At 36.1% G+C, this 19,437-nt stretch overlaps 2 protein-coding genes across 3 annotated transcripts; both read left to right on the forward strand.

Moving 5' to 3' along the window:
* Nucleotides 352-8,158, forward strand: LOC109227071 (kinesin-like protein KIN-5D). Its single transcript, XM_019392070.1, has 23 exons — nucleotides 352-576; nucleotides 818-1,153; nucleotides 1,241-1,370; nucleotides 1,947-2,102; nucleotides 2,179-2,655; nucleotides 2,897-2,994; nucleotides 3,076-3,232; nucleotides 3,323-3,392; nucleotides 3,496-3,572; nucleotides 3,663-3,716; nucleotides 3,801-3,881; nucleotides 3,976-4,087; nucleotides 4,397-4,483; nucleotides 4,582-4,757; nucleotides 5,442-5,603; nucleotides 5,681-5,788; nucleotides 5,903-6,061; nucleotides 6,155-6,238; nucleotides 6,587-6,792; nucleotides 6,901-7,002; nucleotides 7,092-7,201; nucleotides 7,285-7,436; nucleotides 7,539-8,158. Exons 2-23 carry the CDS (start codon nucleotides 966-968, stop codon nucleotides 7,752-7,754), a joined length of 3,162 nt encoding a protein of 1,053 aa, XP_019247615.1. The 5' UTR covers nucleotides 352-576; nucleotides 818-965; the 3' UTR covers nucleotides 7,755-8,158.
* On the forward strand, nucleotides 8,936-16,336 carry LOC109227072 (putative respiratory burst oxidase homolog protein H). 2 transcript variants are annotated; one of them, XM_019392073.1, is made up of 15 exons: nucleotides 8,936-9,388; nucleotides 9,711-9,806; nucleotides 9,900-10,062; nucleotides 10,139-10,187; nucleotides 10,269-10,382; nucleotides 10,807-11,613; nucleotides 11,731-11,823; nucleotides 11,912-12,027; nucleotides 12,115-12,217; nucleotides 12,404-12,495; nucleotides 12,607-12,739; nucleotides 13,024-13,158; nucleotides 13,237-13,365; nucleotides 13,926-14,004; nucleotides 16,077-16,336. In XM_019392073.1, exons 1-15 carry the CDS (start codon nucleotides 9,151-9,153, stop codon nucleotides 16,184-16,186), a joined length of 2,457 nt encoding a protein of 818 aa, XP_019247618.1. In that variant the 5' UTR covers nucleotides 8,936-9,150; the 3' UTR covers nucleotides 16,187-16,336. The 2 variants fall into 2 exon arrangements, with proteins under 2 accessions (XP_019247618.1, XP_019247617.1); XM_019392072.1 differs by having other exon boundaries at nucleotides 8,937-9,388; nucleotides 12,592-12,739.

Consider the following 19,437-nt stretch of genomic DNA (forward strand, 5'->3'; position numbering starts at 1 on the left):
TTAATTTTTGAGTAAGTATTATTTATTTATTTATGAACGAACTCTTTAATTTTTCAACAGATATACCTAATAACCAAGAGAATTAGAAAACAGTTACTACAGTAAGTAATTGAAATGGAACAGAAATATACATTCGAAAAGCCTAAGCCCTAAGCCCACCTTACTTATCAATTATCATAGCAATCAAACTCTGTGGCATTTCTCGTAATAATTAGCAAAAGTGTGCCCTCTCTCATGACCAGATCCTTCAATTATATTTAAAACTTTATTCTTTTTGTTTTTATGTTACAACGGTCAAAAATCTATTTCAAATGCCCCGTAACAGCCACAAAATCTGAGCTTTCTCTTCAACTTTATCTCACGTCACGCGCATATGCAAACAGCTGCTCTTCTCAATTCCTTCTAATACTATTTTTTTTATAACCATAAAAGAAAAAAATCACCAATTTATCACAGTCTATTTCTTTTCAAATCAAAATCACTACATTCTCTCTCCAAAATCTTCTCTCTAAAACATCGCCGTTGTTCTCACATTGTGTTGAATCTCTCAACGGCCGCCCGGCGATTTCATCGTCGGTAAGTCTGCACATTTTCTTAGTCGTTTGTCTGTATCGTACAAATATAAATGCATATACTTCAATCAATGTATTTCTTCTTTTTTCGATTTTTTTCATGATTTTGTTATTTGAATGATGAAATCTCAATTCTCAAGCATTTGATCAATCATTTTCGATTTAACGGTGAATTTTCGTTTGCATTTACCTCTCACATCTGACGTAAAAATCTACATTTTCACCTCTCCTTTATACTGTTTCAGCGCAATCGAGTGACATTGTGTTTCTGGAAGCTTCTATATTGCTACATCAGGTTTTTGTTCTTAGATTTCTAAACGAGCTGAGTTGAATCAGAGAATCGGTAGAAACGGTTGTGAGATTGGAGGATATAATTAGAAGATCATTCTAGAAATGGAGTCGTCGCAATCTCAGCAGCAACAGAGAAGAGGAGGAGGTGGCTATGTCACGCGGTCACCGTCGCAGACACCGCGGTCGAGCGATAAGGCGGCTAGAGATCTGCGATCGGTGGAAGGAAATATGAGTGGAAAGCATCATGACAAAGATAAAGGCGTCAATGTGCAGGTTATTGTGCGTTGCAGGTTAGTAAAATCAGAGCATTTTGGAGCTTTAGTGTAACCTCTGAATTGAATTGATTGTATTTGATGGAATTGTTATGAAATATGCAGGCCGTTGAGTGAGGATGAGATGAGATTGAATACACCAGCGGTGATTTCCTGCAATGAGGGAAGAAGAGAAATTTCTGCTATGCAAAACATTGCTAATAAGCAGATTGACAAAACATTTGTCTTTGATAAGGTTTTGAATATCTTTTATTTGATTTATCCTTATCTTGATAGCATTGGTACTGAAATCTAGATACAGGACAAATGAACATTGGCCAAACGAAAACAAGAAAAAGAAAAGAAAAGAAAAGTATAGAGTGTATAGTTAAAACGGTAATTTCAAGTAATAATTCGGACACATTACCTGTTTAGAGCAGAATGATACAAGGAATTCATATAATAACCGGCTCCTACTAGTGTGATGCTAGAGGTGTATTTGCCTGCTTGATTGATTTAGACTGAATGCCCATGCTTCTTGTGTTCCGGCACAAATTAATTTTTCTGGTACTGCTGGAAAAAATAAAGATTTATACTTTTTGAAAATATATAGGACTTCTAATACTTTATATTTGTATTTGCATAATATTGGCATGAGATGACTTTAGTGACGTGGTCAGTAAGGATTCATATAGTTGACACCAACTTGTTTGGGATTGAGGCATAGTTGTGTTGTTGTTGTTGTTGCAAAGAAGAATAAAAAAGGTTGTGCATCAAGATATCTGGTGATTTTTGAGATGACACTAACATTGTGTTGGTTAATGCTATCCAGGTCTTTGGTCCTATGTCCAAACAGAAGGACTTGTATGATTCTGCAATCTGTCCTATTGTCTTTGAAGTTCTAGAGGGCTATAACTGCACAGTTTTCGCTTATGGGCAGACAGGAACAGGGAAAACTTATACAATGGAGGGAGGGGGAAGAAAGAAGGTTGGTAGCTGTTAGAAATGCATTTGTTATGCTAATTTCTTCTTCATATTAATTCATTACAGTTCACCCCGTTTAGAATGGGGAATTTCCAAGTGATGCAGGTGTTATCCCACGAGCTATAAAGCAAATCTTTGACATATTGGAAGCTCAAAGTGCTGAATATAGCGTGAAAGTAACATTCTTGGAGCTGTATAACGAGGAGATAACCGATCTTTTAGCTCCAGAGGAATGTAATAAGTTTACAGATGACAAATCCAAGAAACCATTAGCTCTGATGGAAGATGGTAAGGGTGGAGTTTTTGTTAGAGGCCTGGAAGAGGAGATAGTATGCTCTGCAAATGAAATCTATAATGTCTTGGAGAAAGGTTCTGCTAAAAGGCGTACAGCTGAAACTCTTCTTAACAAACAGAGCAGTCGTTCTCATTCTATATTCTCTATCACAATTCACATCAAGGAATATACTCCAGAAGGGGAAGAGATGATCAAATGTGGCAAACTGAATCTTGTAGACCTTGCGGGTTCTGAAAACATTTCACGTTCTGGTGCAAGAGAGGTGAGACATTAAACTTCTTCTCTTTGTTAACCATTGCATTTAGCAAGTTCGTTAGTAAGAAAGAAAAAAAAGAACGAGCGTGCAAAAGTTGTTTTAGAAATGTCATAATTTTACCTTCTTCAGGGCAAATTATCCTGGAAGATACTTCTCAAGTTCTTTTTGGTTCTTTTTCCCACTTTGATTGTGTTTTTTCTGTAAACATTATAGTAAACTGTACTAGATGATAGATTTTCTTTTGCAGGGCAGAGCGAGGGAAGCTGGGGAAATCAACAAGAGTTTGCTTACACTTGGTCGTGTTATAAATTCTTTAGTTGAGCACTCTGGTCATGTCCCATATAGGTGCTTAAAAATCCATATCTATATTACACAATATTGTATGTAGCTTTTTCATACCTTGAGAAGCATTTGTTGGTATGTCAGGGAGAGCAAAATAACAAGATTGTTGAGGGATTCATTGGGAGGGAAAACAAAGACATGCATAATTGCGACAATATCACCCTCCATTCACTCTATGGAAGAGACTCTGAGCACTTTAGATTATGCTCATCGTGCCAAAAACATAAAGAATAAGCCAGAGGTCAGTTTTCTGTGGACATCAAGCATTCTCAAAAGCCATCTGATTGATTTTGTGTTCAACTGTCCTTGACTTTTCTTTGCTGTTATTTAGATTAACCAGAAGATGATGAAATCTGCATTAATGAAGGACTTATATTCTGAGATTGAAAGACTGAAGCAAGGTGATACTGCTTTCTTCTTCTCTTTGTACATGAATCTCTATCTCGGACTCTAGTTAGATTATTTATGTTTTGAAACATAAAATTTCCATTGTAATGGCAACAGAGGTGTATGCTGCAAGAGAGAAGAATGGCATCTACATACCAAGAGATCGATATCTCCAAGAGGAAGCAGAGAAAAAGGTTAGGCCCTGCTCATAGATCCCATGATTGGTCGAATTATCCTGTAATCTTTTCTTATTTATGGTAAACATGTTTTTTCTCCTCTCTCAGGCAATGTCTGAAAAGATAGAAAAGATGGAACTTGACTTAGAATCTAAAGACAAGGTATGCTACTGATTAATAACTCAGCTAGATCTTATTGATCATTGAGAACTCAAAACTCATTACATTTTTGCCTGCTGCAAACAGCAACTCATGGAGCTTCAGGAACTGTACAATTCTCAGCAGTTGTTGACCACTGAATTGAGTGATAAACTTGACAAGACAGAGGTATATGGAGTTCTGACCCCACCTAATATCAGAAGCTTTCATTTGTTGTCCACCTCTTTCTCATGGAGGTTAGCTATAATTTTGTATCTTTCAGAGAAAGCTTCAGGAAACTCAACATACTTTGGCTGATCTTGAAGACAAACACAGGCTGGCAATTGCAACAATAAAAGAAAAGGAATTTCTGATAACGAACCTTCTAAAGTCTGGTAAGCTGCATCCTCTGCGCATGGTCAAGGCAGACTCTTTCGATTAGCCATCTGCTATTGCTCTGAAATTGCATGTTTTTCCTCTGAACTTTGGGGTGAATATATTTTGTTTTGGGTTTTGGGGGGTGGGGGGTGGGGGTTATGCAATTTTTGGTGTTTTTATAAACAATTTGGGATGAGGTCATATTTCTCTTCAAGGGAAATACCAAATTCACCAAAGGAGACACATTATGGAGTCTGTGGGTTTTTAGAGTCATTTTACCTTTCGGATTAATTGTATGAGATATTTAAGCGTACGTTTTCTACCAGAAAAATCACTGGTTGAGCAGGCCTTTGAACTTCGAGCTGAGCTGGAACATGCTGCATCAGATGTCTCAAACCTGTTTGCAAAGATTGGTATGTCAACAGCTTTTAAAGACTTGTAGATGTAATGAACTTTCTTTCTCAAATAAAGGCTGCATTGCACCTACTATACTGATAATGGTCGATTTCAGAGCGCAAGGACAAAATAGAATATGAAAACAAAGTTCTCATTCAAAAGTTCCAATCCCAATTAACTCAACAGCTTGAAGTTCTGCATAAGAGTGTCTCTTCCTCAGCCACCCAACAAGAGCAACAACTCAAACACATGGAGGAAGACATGCAATCCTTTGTATCTAGCAAGATTGAGGTATAGTTGACTTAAAATTTACCATGTACCTTTTAAAGAAGACACTCTACAATGTTTCTGGAAAAAGCTACAAGACTTAAAGTATGCCTATTTACAGTTACAGAATTCATTGTTTTCATGATGTCATGCCTACGAAGTTTTAAGCATCCTTGACTTAACTAAATTTAGGGTTGGCCTTGCAATATTGCCTAGACCCAAGGATGTGATTATCATCATCTACATACCATTTTCGAGAAATTGCAAAAGCGCTTCTGTAAAACACAATCAAAACTTAGTGTGATCCAAATTTACATGTCATATATCAGCAGTCGTCATGTGTCCTCTAATTATAGTGATGGATGGTTGATCTTCCTTTTCTTTTAACTCTTTTTTTTTTCTCTCTCTCATATTCCTCTCAAAAAATTTCGTACGTGCATTTAATTTTTTTTTTTTTATCATTTAAAATTTTCTTCCCATATGAAAAGTTTGAAAATATCCATTCTGATGCAGCGGAATCTAGATGAAAAGACTTAAATCCAATTGTCTGAACTTATCTAAAAATCTGAACCTGCTCTTTTGCGTCACAACACATTTCACATGCATGTTCAACCAGTGTTGGGTATAAAACAGTATTCTAGCTAGCCATACATGCTTCAGAGGTTCTTACTCGTGATAAATCAATATGGGTTTTGGTGTACTTTTTAGGCTATGGAGGAGCTTCGAGGGCGCCTAGACAATTTGAAAATCATGTTTGGGTCTGGTATCGAAGCTTTAGATGGTTTGGCTGGGGAGCTCGATGGCAATGCTCAGTCAACTTTTGATCGTTTAAACTCTGAATTTTCTAAACATTCATCTGCTCTCCGAGAGGTATGCCTCTTTTTTAATTCTCTGAGAAATTCCAGGTAGTATTGACATTCAGCTTATCTCTTCGTATCGAAATGTAGCTTTTTGAGGAGATTGGCTTTGAAGCTAATACCTTGGTTAATGATCTTCAAAAAAGTCTTCACAGCCAGGAGGAGAAACTAATTGCATTTGCAGCACAACAACGTGAGGTATCAGTAGTTTCTATTTTGCGAAATCTTCCCCCTTCACCCCTTTGTTCCCCTCTCTGTAGCTCTCTCCTTTTCCTTCTCAAGTTTCGGTGATATAGTTTGGATGCTTTATAGGCTCACTGCAGGACAATCACAACGTCAAGGTCATTTTCTGAAGTTACTGGCAACTTCTTTAAGACTTTAGATATGCATGTCTCCCAATTGGGTGATATAGTGGAAGATGCACAGACAGTCAGTGATCAGAAGTTTTCTGAACTTGAAAAGAAGTTTGAGGTAATTGGAGTCATCCATGTGCATCTCTATTTCACTTAATGAAGGTCAATATGCATCTTAGCCCCGTTTCATATGGATATCTTCCTTTTACAGGAATGTGCTGCCAATGAGGAGAAGCAAATCTTGCAGAAAGTGGCAGAACTCCTTGAAGGATCAAATGCTAGGAAGAAAAAATTGGTATGGTGATTTATTGGTCATTTAAATGCGTGCATCATGATTTGCTTCACCAGCTGAAGAAAGGCATCAGTACAGTTTGGGCTAAAAATTTATATTATCCCTAAACCTAGGCAAAGCGATAGTACTTGTACTTCACTGACCAATAAATATGGCAAAAAGATGCATATTATGCCTAATTTTTGTGTTTGAATTTTGTTTCTAGTGCTTGTACTCAATGATGGAATAATGTTATTCTTCAAACAGTGACAAGAAGAATACATCGTGGATCCGAGATGACAATTATTGACTTAATACTTTATCTACTCTAGCCTGCGAAAGCTAATGGATATTTTACTTGGTCTGCTCTAGGTTCAAACCGCAATTAATGACCTCCGCGAAAGTGGTTACAACCGAACCAGCAGACTAAAACAAGAGATGTCAACCATGCAAGATTCAACCACTTCAGTCAAAGCCGAATGGACCAATTATATGGAAAAGGCTGAATGCCATTATCTTGAGGATACTGCTTCTGTGGAAAACGGGAAGAAAGAGATGGAGGAGGTGCTACGGACATGGTATGTTCTCCTAGCATATACCATATCACCTCTGATGAGAACTTATTTGTTCTTTGGCTGCTGAAGTTTTTCTTGGCCTCTCTGCTTACTTGAATACATATTGTGCAGTTTGCAAAAGGCAAAATTGGGTGCTGAACAGTGGACGAATGCTCAATGCGCTTTGATCAATCTAGAGGAAAGAAATGTTGCGTTTATGGATAAAATAGTTAGGTTGGTTGATTCACTTGCTATTCAAGGGTTTTGTCTCATAGTTCCAATATATCACCTTTTATTTACTGTGAGCTTGTATATTTTTGTAGCGAAGGATTGAATGCCAATGAAGCATTGCGTGCACAGTTTTCTTCTGGCGTGTCATCTACTCTTGAAGACACTGATATTGCCAACAAAAACCTACTCTCTTCCATTGATCGTAAGCTATAAAGTTTAACACATATATTAATGACTTTTGCTGGCTGCTTTGTATCTTCCGGCTAACTAAATTAAGATCTGCAGATTCATTACAACTTGACCGTGATGCTTGTGGAAACCTTGATTCCATGATTGTTCCTTGTTGCGGAGAGCTGAGAGAATTGAAGAGTGGGCACTACCACAAGGTTGTTGAAATTACAGATCATGCAGGACAATGTCTTTCACAAGAGTACATGGTAAGGACATAGCGTTATATGACAGAAACTCTCGTGTCTATTCTGTAGGGAATGTCATTATTAATGTAATTTTTTTCTCCAAATCTTTGTCACTTGTACTAGGTTGACGAACCATCATGCTCTACACCGAAAAAGAGAGATTTCAGTATACCAAGCGTTGGTTCCATTGAAGAGCTCAAAACTCCTCCTTTCGAGGAGTTGTTGAAATCATTTTGGGATGGAAAATCACTGAAGCAAGCAAATGGAGATGTAAAGCTTATTGCAGAGGACGCTCATTCTTTGAGAGATTCAAGACTTCCTCTCACTACTATTAATTAGGACTATAGAAATTAGATATGGAAGAAAAGCTGTACATAAGAATTCACCTACATGGACGAGTGAGGGATAGCTTAGTCGTAAGGGCCCTCCACCTCCAATCATAGCGTTGGGGGTTCGAGTCGTAAGGGCTCCTTCAGTGAGGGTTTTGGATGTGGGTTACCATATCGCAAAAAGAAAGAGAGAAAAAAAGTCTCCTACATGTAATTTATGTTAGTGTATCCTATTCTTTAAATTATTATTGAGAAGAGTTTCACTTGTTTGAGCTCTTCTACGAAGCAGAGTTGGGAGTTTTCTGAGACAATGACGAGAATATAGTGTCAGAGTAGCTTTGAGGTGTCCTTTTATGCAACAATGAGTGGCTTTGATAAGCTTTTCATCTACCCTGAAATGGCTTTTAACTCCAATTTGGGAATTGGATTGGAAGATGATTTGGTTCAATGTGACATCTTGAGGTCATTCTTTTAAATTTAAATGAAAAGTTTAAAGTTAAATTATTTCTAACTATAAGAAAGATGTCATTCTTTTTCGAGCGGATTAAAAAAAAAAGAGTGTTACATAAAATAAAACAATAAAGTATCATTTTGGATATTCATGGTAAATACAGTTTGACTGAGAGAAATGCTTGTGAAGTTTGGAAGAAAGATGCCCATGACCGGACTTTGGAAAGCAATAAGTCAACTGACTGACTGACCCAAATTAGATCCAAATCCAAGTCAACTGACTGACTTAGGTGCAACTATTTTATGTACATAAGAGTCCGACAAATATTAGAAAAGGTTCTAAGCTTTCATCATTTTATCCATCAATGATAACTTCAAAACCCAAAAGCTTAAAGAGAAAAAGAAAATCAAAAGGACATAAATAAATAAAAGCAGTGGAGGACGACGTGCTTGCAAGTACGAGCTGATTGGGGGATCACAAACGACTACTTCTTGCATTGAACAATTCGAACACGTCTTAAAGATGCATATTTCACCCACCAAATTTGATTCCCAAGAATGCAAGCATTGGAACATTGATAAATATATTTAATCATATGATCTGTCCCTAGCTTGCTAAAATTAAGATATTGTATTGACATTAGGGGTTAATGACAAATTGCAGTATCTTATGTATAAATCCAGTCATTTAGTGACTAAACTATCATTCAACTACTCCTTGGCCGTTTTAAAATGATTCAATTAACTCAAAGAAAAGAACATGAATGTAAATTAAAAGGGGCGGGGGTGGATAGTAGTCAGACTTCATTTTAGCTGCTGCTTAGTGGGGGACACTATGGTATTTTCAAACAACTGACTTAACGAACTCTCCTCTCTTTTTCCCTCTATGCTCTAAAATCTCTTTTTCATCCACCAAATACAAATTCTGTAAACAGAGTATTCAAGAATCACATAGTATGATGCCCATTGACAATGGGGACTTATCTAGAGACAATTCAGTGAAATGGATTCTTGAAAATGCTGAAATAGATAGTGATGTTCCGGATAATCAAGAACCTGTAAACCAAAAATCTTTCAAGAAAAATTTTAGCATTTCAAGAAGAAGAAATGGAGTTGTCCCAAGAATGGGGAGGATGCAATCAGGGGCTGCTAGAGGCCTCAACAGCTTGCGCTTTCTTGACAGAACAACCACAGGTATTGAATTCTGTAACTATTCTCATCTAAAATGTGTAAATTCGTTTTGATAATCGGTGGCGAATAACTAGGAGGTACAGGGTTCGAGTCCTCTTTGGTAGCTAAAAACCCCCATAGTAGGTCTTCTACTTTGGTACTCTAGATTAATCGGACCAATAGATTCTGGACGCCAAATGATTAAGATACTGGTGGCGGTTAGATTTGAACATAGGGCCCCTCTATTTGCTCAATCTGATACCATATTGAATTGTGTGATAATCTCATCAGTTAGTAATCTATTACTAAAAGGAAATTTTTTACTTAATTATATTTTCAACAACAGGGAAGGAAGGAGATGCCTGGAGAAGTGTCGAGAAACGCTTCAATCAAAATGCAGTTAACGGGAGGCTATTCAGAGAGAAATTCGGGACCTGTATTGGTATTTTTATCAACTTTCTGTAGAAACAGGCCATCATATATACTTACATTCAGTTAGAGCAGAAAGTAACATTTCTATATTTTGCATAAATAGGTATGGGAGAAAGCAAGGAATTTGCTGGTGAATTATTTGACACATTGGCAAGGCGTAGGAAGGTTAACACAGAAAATGGTATAAATATAGATGAAGTGAGAGGATTTTGGGAAGACATATCAACTCAATCTCTTGATGCAAGGCTTTCTATTTTCTTTGACATGTAAGAAATTATTCAATGGAAGAAAAAAAAACTAATAGCTCTGTTTCTAAAGAACTAATGATGGTCAATTTTTCAGGTGTGACAAGAATGGTGATGGCAAACTATCAGAGGAAGAGGTAAAGGAGGTGAGCAAAATGCACCTTGTAAATATTTTCTTCTTTCTTCTTATTTTGCAAGTCTATCTACTAAGTATACTTGTGAAAAAGGTTCTAGTGATGAGTGCCTCAGCAAACAAATTGTCAAAATTCAAGCAACATGCACCTACATATGCAGCTCTAATTATGGAAGAGCTTGACCCTGATCACATGGGATATATTGAGGTAAAGATGCCACTGAAAAATGATATTTTTCTCCTATTTTTATAATGTATTTAAGTTATATAAACTGACAGTATAAGCAATTTTTGCACAATCTGCGCAAATTTAAACGGTTATAGCAGTTTATTGCCCTATCTTTATGAAGAGTTATCTATTGTTATAGTTTAACGTAATATACAACAACAACAACAATCCAGTGGATTTCCACAAGTGGGGTCTGGGGAATGTAGGATGTACACAGCCTTACTACTATCATGGGAGGGCAGAGAGGCTGATTCCAATAGATCCTCAGCTAAAGATCGAAAAGATGAAAGAAGCATTGACAACAAGTAGATAGTTTAACGTAATATAATTCTATAAAAATCTATACACTATCGATATGCAGAACTTAAACTCCTTTATTATCTCATCTTGCACTTGAAAACAGATGTGGCAACTTGAAGCTCTACTAAGAGGAATGGTGGGATCAGAAGAAGGGGAAAAAACCCTGAAGAGATCACAAACACTAGCAAAAACCATGATCCCGAAAGAATACAGAACTCCAGTCAGCAAATTCTTATGCAAAACCACAGAGAAAATACAAGAAAACTGGAAAAGAATATGGCTCCTAACATTATGGTTGTGCATAAACTTGATACTCTTCATATGGAAGTTCCAACAATTTAAAAGGAAAACAGCTTTTCAGATCATGGGTTATTGTGTTTGCATTGCTAAAGGTGCAGGGGAGACACTTAAGTTCAATATGGCTCTCATTCTCCTTCCTGTTTGCAGAAAAACTCTTACTAAACTCAGAGAAACTTTTCTTGGTTCGATAATTCCCTTTGATGATAACATCAATTTCCACAAGATAATTGCATGGGGAATTGCTATCGCGACGTTTATTCACACGCTCTTTCATACGAGCTGCAATTTTGTGAAACTAACATCGTGTCCACAAAGTAAATTTATGACACTTCTTGGAAGCAACTTTGACTACCACCAACCGACTTACTTGAATCTCGTGGCATCTATCCCTGGCATAACAGGAATTCTGATGACACTTATCATGCTTTTCTCATTCACATTGGCAACACATTCATTCAGAAGGAATGTCATCAAATTGCCTTGGCCGTTCCATCATTTAGCAGGTTTTAACGCGTTTTGGTATGCACATCATCTGCTTTTCCTCGTCTACATCCTCTTGATCCTCCACGGCTACTTCATATACCTTACCAAAGAATGGTACAAAAAGACGGTATGTTGACATCTCCTAGCTATGCAGTAAGTTATGTGGTAACTTGAAAAATGCACATCAATCATATAATGGCTTTTTAAATCAAACTAGTGATGAAAAAATACTTGTGTTTTGCAGACATGGATGTATCTTGCAGTTCCAGTACTTGCGTATGCTACGGAAAGAACTCTCATTGTCTATGAGCACAGCTACCATGTCAATATCATAAAGGTTTTTAGTTTGAAACAAAAGATTATCAACTTTAACCAATTACAGAAGTTGCTGAATTCAGCTTTAATTTGGTGCTAAAAATATGCAGGCTGTCACATATACAGGGAATGTACTAGCATTATATATGAGTAAACCTCCTGGATTCAAGTATAAAAGCGGAATGTACCTTTTTGTTAAATGTCCAGATATATCAACCTTTGAATGGTAATTGAAGAAACACAAACTCTCTCACTGCAATTACAAATCTGGCCATCACTTTCCGCTAAGGAACTTTTGTTAATTTTTTTACAGGCATCCATTCTCAATCACTTCTGCACCAGACGATAACTATTTAAGTGTCCATATACGTACATTGGGAGACTGGACTACAGAGCTCAAAACCAGATTTGAAAAGGTAACAAATTTGTTCTCCAAATCACTTTGATTTGCTATTTAATGAGCTAAAATTCGTCAAATGCAATTACCTTTTAAATGAAGTGATGATTGTGCGAGAGTGTATGGAAGTTAAACTCCTTGATGAATGGTGAGGGCAGAATATGCCTATTTTTACTTTTGTTGATATTAAAGCTCTCGTTTGCAGGCGTGTGAGCCTCAATCTGCACAATCAAGGAAAGGAAGTATTGTTAGAATGGAAACCAAAGCATACTCAAATATTGAACAGTCTCAATCCGAGTATGCATGCTACCATGTTCTATTGTCGTTACTGCTAATTCTCATTTTGGAACTTATATATATATATATATATATATTTATTTTGACGAAGAGCAGATTTCCTAAAATCAGTATCAAAGGACCTTATGGTGCACCAGCTCAGAACTACAAGAAATACGATATCCTTCTACTAATTGGCTTGGGAATAGGAGCAACACCATTTATCAGCATTTTAAAGGACCTTCTAAACAATGAATCTGAATCTGTAAGTTCCTACTTCCAAAACCATATTTTGCTAATATTGAATCGAGATGTGCAATGAGAACATAGCTAAATCTAAAAACAGGTTTCGTCAAACTTAGACAAATCAATAAACAGATGGATATTTAATTTGTCCAGCTTGGTTGAAAAGGTTGATTTTGCATGATTGATTTTGGGTTGCATTATGACCCAGATTATAACCCAACCTATTTTAACTTGGAGGGGTTGAACATACTACTAAAAAAAGGGATTGATTTTGCTACTACTAACTAAATTTAACTAGTGCAGAATCAGCAAATTGGTGAATCGTCCAGTAATAAGAGAGGTCCTCACAGAGCATATTTCTACTGGGTGACAAGAGAACAAGGATCATTTGATTGGTTCAAGGGTGTAATGGATGACATTGCTGAATATGACCATAATGTGAGTTTTCAAAAACATGATTTTCGTTGTTTCCATAAATTCAACTGATATCCTTGTAATATATTTTCAATTGACCAGGAATTGATAGAAATGCACAACTACTTGACAAGTGTATATGAAGAAGGAGATGCTCGATCTGCACTTATTGCAATGGTGCAATCACTACAACATGCTAAAAATGGAGTTGATGTTGTTTCCGACAGTCGGGTATATATATATCCTCTTTAGCCATGACTTTTCATTCAAACATTGTAGTTTTCAAGTTAATTATTTTTGGTGAAAATAGCACGGGCTAGTCAGTTTTCGGACTCGTAATTAAAAAATAATCAGTGTTTGCAAAGTCATTGAAAAATTGCCACTATATATTTTGCCGCAACACGGAAAGTTCCAGCATAATATACTGGATATTGATGTACATGTGTATGAACTTCCAGCATATTATGTTGGAACTCCAGCACACAGAAAGTTCCAACATAATATACTGGAGAATGGAGCACATGTGTATGAGCTTCCAGCATACTATGCCGGTACTCTAGCACACGAAAAGTTCCAGCATAATATACTGGAGATTGGAGCACCTATGTATGAACTTTCCAGCATATTATGCTGGAATATTTTCGGATTTTGAACCGTGTTTTTGTTCTGATTTATCTTTACATGAAAAGTGGTTAAACTTCAATTACAAATTGTGGCTATTTTTCAATTACCACTTACAAATCTGTCTATTTTTAAATTTCACCCTTGTTTTTGACACTTGTTTATAACAGATAAGAACACATTTCGCAAGACCAAATTGGAAAAAGGTATTCTCTCGTTTGGCAGCAGCCCATCCATCCTCTCGAATTGGTAAGGCCTGTTAATTTTGAAAAAGAACGCATATTGTTCCAGTCTCTAGAAAGAATTTAATTGTTACAGCATTTGGGCTAAGTCTATAAACGTCAAATTAATTTATAGGCACTTTTAATTTATATCTTATTTGCTGAGTACCAAAATTAGGTCATCTCAAACTTAGGAGGGTACATAGGTCGGGTTGGTTCTGATTTTTCAATTACCAAATCAAACAAATTGTGTCGAATTTTTAAATCTATAAACCAAACCAAACTAACAAAAATTGGGTTTTCAATCTCGTTTTTTTTTTTTTGTTTTTTTCAGTAATATTTTCATAACACAAAACATAAAATTTGTGTTTAAAATATTTTTTTTGTCTTAGTAGGATATAACTATATAAGGTATTACCTAAGCAAAAATAACACAAACTAATATGAGATGAGTCATGACATTGTAGTAAAATAATCAACAATAAAGATAATAAAATTGCATAAAAATAAATATTGCTAATTAATAATAAAAATGAACATTATCTAAAAGCACTAAGTAACAAACAACTATATAGGTATTACCTAAGAAAATAGCACAAAATAATGTTAGATGAGTCGTGATATTGTACTAAAAAATTCGACGCATAAAGCCATAATGATAGTGAACATAATCTAGATATACTAAGTCATGCTAAAATAAGTACAACGTAACTAATAAGTATTAAGTATTAATTACATGATTAAACAACAACACAAATAAATTATTCATTTTAACGGTTTAAACTAATCAAAACTAAAAAAATAAATATCCAACAATATTATCATTCTTACTATTAAATTAAATTTTTTTTTGTTAGTATTAGTATTGATTAGGTTTTGGTTAGGCCTTTATTTCAGTTATTAATATTTTTGAGCTATAAAACATATTGGACCATTCAAAAATTCTAAGTCCAAGCTCAAACTAATCAATTAAAAGAGAGAACTATTTATAAAGTTAAAGAAATATTTATAAATTACATATTTTTATGTATAAAATATTTTAAAAACTTGTATACCTATAATGTCGGGTTCGTTTGGTTTCGGTTTGATTTTTTTTAGTTAAAACAAACCAAACTAATTATGATCGGGTTTTTTTTTTCCAATACCAAACCAAATCAGACTAAACCATAGTCGCATTTTTTTCGGGAGAAATTCAAAAATAGCCAGATTTTCAAGTGGTCGTTCAAAAATAGTCCAGTTTCAAAAGTAATCGAAATTTAGCCACTTTTCATGTAAAGATAACTCTGAGCGAAAACACAGTTCAAAACCCGAAAAATACGTCAGTATATTATGCTGGAGTTCCAGCATAAGTATACTTGAACTCCAGCATATTATACTGGAGTTCTAGGATAAGTATGCTGGAACTCCGGCATAATATGATGGAGTCCAGCATAAGTACACTAGAACTCCAGCATAATATACTGGAGTTCCAGCAAAGTATACCGGTCCAGTATAATATGCTGGAAGTTCATACACAAGTGCTCGAATCTCCAGTATATTATGCTGGAACTTTCCATGTGTTGGAGTTCCAGCATAATATGCTGGAAGTTTATACACAGGTGCACCGAACTCCAGTATATTATGCTGAACCGGTCTCTGTTGCAGCAAAATAGTGGCTTTTTTTCATTGACTTGGTAAACGCTGGCTATTTTTGAATGACCAGTCCGAAAACTGGCTAGACCGTGCTATTTTTACATTTTTTTCCCCTGTTTGATTTGAATTATCAATTTGGTGCGGTTATCGGTTTCCTTTGTACACCCTTACCCAAACTTATAATTTTATTAGCTTACAAATACTTTCGGGTTTGATCAAATATTTACTATTTCATCCCGAATATTTTGTATCCATGCACGAAATAAAAGCTTCATACTCCATTCCATTTTCGTCCTTTTTCATATAATGATATTTTTATATTTATATTTTTTCTTATAAACAACTTACTTTAATTATTTAATAGAAAAGAGCTTAAAGTGCTTATCAGTATTTTGTATACGACAAATATGTTAACTGCTACTAATTCTTAGTTCCTCATGTGATATTTTAACCTATGATATACTGCAGGTGTGTTTTACTGCGGAAGTCCCACTCTAACAAAACCACTTAGAAGGCTGTGTCAAGAATTTAGCTTGAATTCATCCACTCGCTTCAATTTCCACAAAGAAAATTTCTAGAAATAGTGGTTTGAATTATTACTTATAGAATTGTAAGATGTTGCTTGATGTATATTTGGGAAAGTCGGACTTTATTTCAGTCCTTACTCATCTTGCTTTTTATCTGTTTCAGACATAGTAATAATTCGAATTATTTATAGTTCTTGATCAGCTGTATGGAGTTTCAGCAATATTCAAATCATCAACATTAATTGGAACAATGACAATTCTTATTCAAATCTCTTTTCATATACTCCCTCCCTCCGCTCCATGCAAATTTACTTCTCCACTATTGACTTGGCATACCCTTTAAGAAAGAGTTAATACCCTCAAACCCGCCTAAACTATACGATTTTTGTCAGTTTCCTACCTAAACTATCGAGTGTCCCCGAAAACCCCCTGAATTATATCCCCCTTCGTAATAAAACCGCCCCGTCGCATTAGCCCTAGTGCGTATGATACACGCTCTAAATAAATTATAAAACATGCCATGTGGCTGCCACGTGGATAATTAATCTAATTAATCATAGAATCGACTTAATTAGCCTAAAATAATTTAATTACTCTCAGTCAAAAAAATTGGGTGGGTTTTTACTCGTTCCCTTCAGTAAAGTGGGTCATTCTCAGTCAAAAAAATGTCCTTTTACTCTCATCAGAGAAAGCTCTCATCGGACCTTCAACATCTCTTCTCCGATCATCTTCCTTCGATTTCTCTTCAAAACTAGTCGCTGCTACCATCGATTCCTCTTCAAAACTAGTCGCTGCTATTTCAAATTTGGAATAAAGGTGAAGTTTTGCTGGTGAATCAGAACAACATTAGTGTTTAGGGTTTCGCTGGTGAAATATCTTCTTCCGATTCTTTGAAGAATCTGAAGATTATTAAAGAAGATTGCTTCAATATTATCCTTTATTCCCTATTAATTTTGTTGCGAAATTATAATAGGTAGGTGCTGCGATTTAGTTCGTAGTAGAAAAATTTTTGGGTCTTTTTTTTTTTCCGAGGTGTTAAACCTCATAACTCTTCTACAATGGGTGTTCTTCTTTCAAATTAATTTGGGGAACAATGAAGGATGGATAAAATGCAAAAGCTAAAAAATAAAAACAGAGATAGAATTTCAAATGGATTAAGATGAAGAAAGAGATAAAAAGGGTGAAGAAATAATGAAGAAAGGTGAAGAAATGGTGAAGAAAGGTGAAGAAATGGAGAAGAAAGGTGAAATAATGGAGAAGATGGTGTAATATAAAGAAAAAGGGATAAAATATAAGATTTTTAAATAAATGGACTCATTAGCCGTTATTCAAGCTATCAGGTGGGCCCCTTTTCATGTTGATTTTCACCCTTCACGCGCTCTTGCGTAACTGATTTCACACAATATGCCACATTAGCGACGAGGGGGTTTTATTACAAAGGGGGATATAGTTCAGGGGGTTTTCGGGGACACTCGATAGTTTAGGTAGGAAACTGACAAAAATCGTATAGTTTAGGCGGGTTTAAGGGTATTAACTCTTTAAGAAATAATAGACAACATTGTTTACTACTGGGCTAAGCTAGTGGAGATTCAATTTCTAGCTCTATGCGGTCACTGACACCACGATTTGTTTCTGCTATTGCTTTCTCCCTTTGACTGTCCAGTGAGGCAGATTCATTGAATGTTACATCCCTACTGATAATTAGCCTTGGAGTCTTTTGATCTGTGCACCACAACCTATAACCTTTCACTCCAGTTTCATACCCTAGAAATATGCACTTCTTTGCCCTCGGCTCAAGTTTTTCATCCCTCACATGAGCATAAGCAGGACAACCAAATATCCTTAAATTTGAATAATCAGTAGGCGAACCGGACCATACCTCAATAGGAGTTTCGAACTCAATAACTGTGGATGGAGATCTGTTGACCAAATAACAAGATGTATTGATTGCTTCAGCCCAAAAATCTTTGCTAACACATGAGTGTGAAAGCATGCTTCGTGCCCTATCATCAAGCGTTCTATTCATACGTTCTGCAACACCATTTTGTTGTGGTGTTCCAACACAAGTGCGGTGTATCACTATGCCCTCCCTGCTGCAGAAATTATCGAACCCAGAATTGCAAAATTCCAACCCATTATCAGTTCGAAGACGCTTAACTTTTCTTTCCGTCTGTCTCTCAACAATCGTCTTCCATTTAACAAATGTCGAAAACGCCTCATCTTTTGTTTTCAGAAAGTATACCCACACCATCCTTGAGTAATCATCAATCAAAGTTATAAAATACCTGGCACCACTCTTGGAGGGAAATCTGTTTGGACCCCACCAAGTCAGAGGGTACATAATCTAACTTGTCTCTGGTCTTGTGCTCGGCCTTCTTGATGAACTTTACCCTTGTCTGTTTACCAAACACACAATGCTCACAAAAATTCAAAACTTGATTTTTGTACCCATTCAGCAAATTCTGCTTAATCAACAAAGACAATTCATTATCACTCATATGGCCAAGTTGCAAGTGCCACAACTGAGACTGATTCAGATCACTTTTCCCAAAAGCTACAGCAGCTTCCCCTTCAACTACATAGGCCTGAAGATGATACAATTTAGAATGTAGTTTACCCTTCATGAGTACCATGGAGCCTTTACACACTTTAGGTATTCCATTCTCGGAGTGAAATTTATACTCTTGATCATCCAAAGTCGAAAGAGAAATCAAATTTCTCTTTATCCGAGGAACATGCCAACACTCAATGTTTCTGATAATTTCGTCGAACATTCTCAATTTGATGTTACCAACCCCCTCTACTGGTAATGGATTGTCATCTCCCATATATACAGTCCCACTCATTTGCTTGTAAGTTGCAAACCAATTCTTGTGTGGACACATGTGGAAAGTAGCACCAGAATCAAGAACCCAAGAATTTTGCCCATGACTAGAACTCACAGCACAGACTTCCCCTACATAGTCACTATCATCAGAATTATTGCCAGTGTCAACAATATTAGCCGAATTATCTATTTTCTGCTTCCCTCTTTTCTCCTTCAGCTTAGGACAATCTCTATTGTAGTGACCTTGCTCCCCGCACTCATAACAGTGTTGCTTCCTTGCTCTAGACTTTGATTTGGCGGTTGACTTTTTCCTGTTAAAGTCCTTTTGTTGTGTTCTTCCTCTAATCACAAGACCCTCGCCCTCAATTCTGCTGTCTGGAAAGCTCTTTTTCAACTCTTTAGATTTTAGTGCATTACTAACATCTTCTAGTGAAATGCTGTCTTTCCCATATAGCAGCGTATCGCCAAAGTATCA

This window comes from Nicotiana attenuata, chromosome 6 (assembly GCF_001879085.1).
Source record: "Nicotiana attenuata strain UT chromosome 6, NIATTr2, whole genome shotgun sequence".
NCBI lineage: Eukaryota > Viridiplantae > Streptophyta > Magnoliopsida > Solanales > Solanaceae > Nicotiana > Nicotiana attenuata.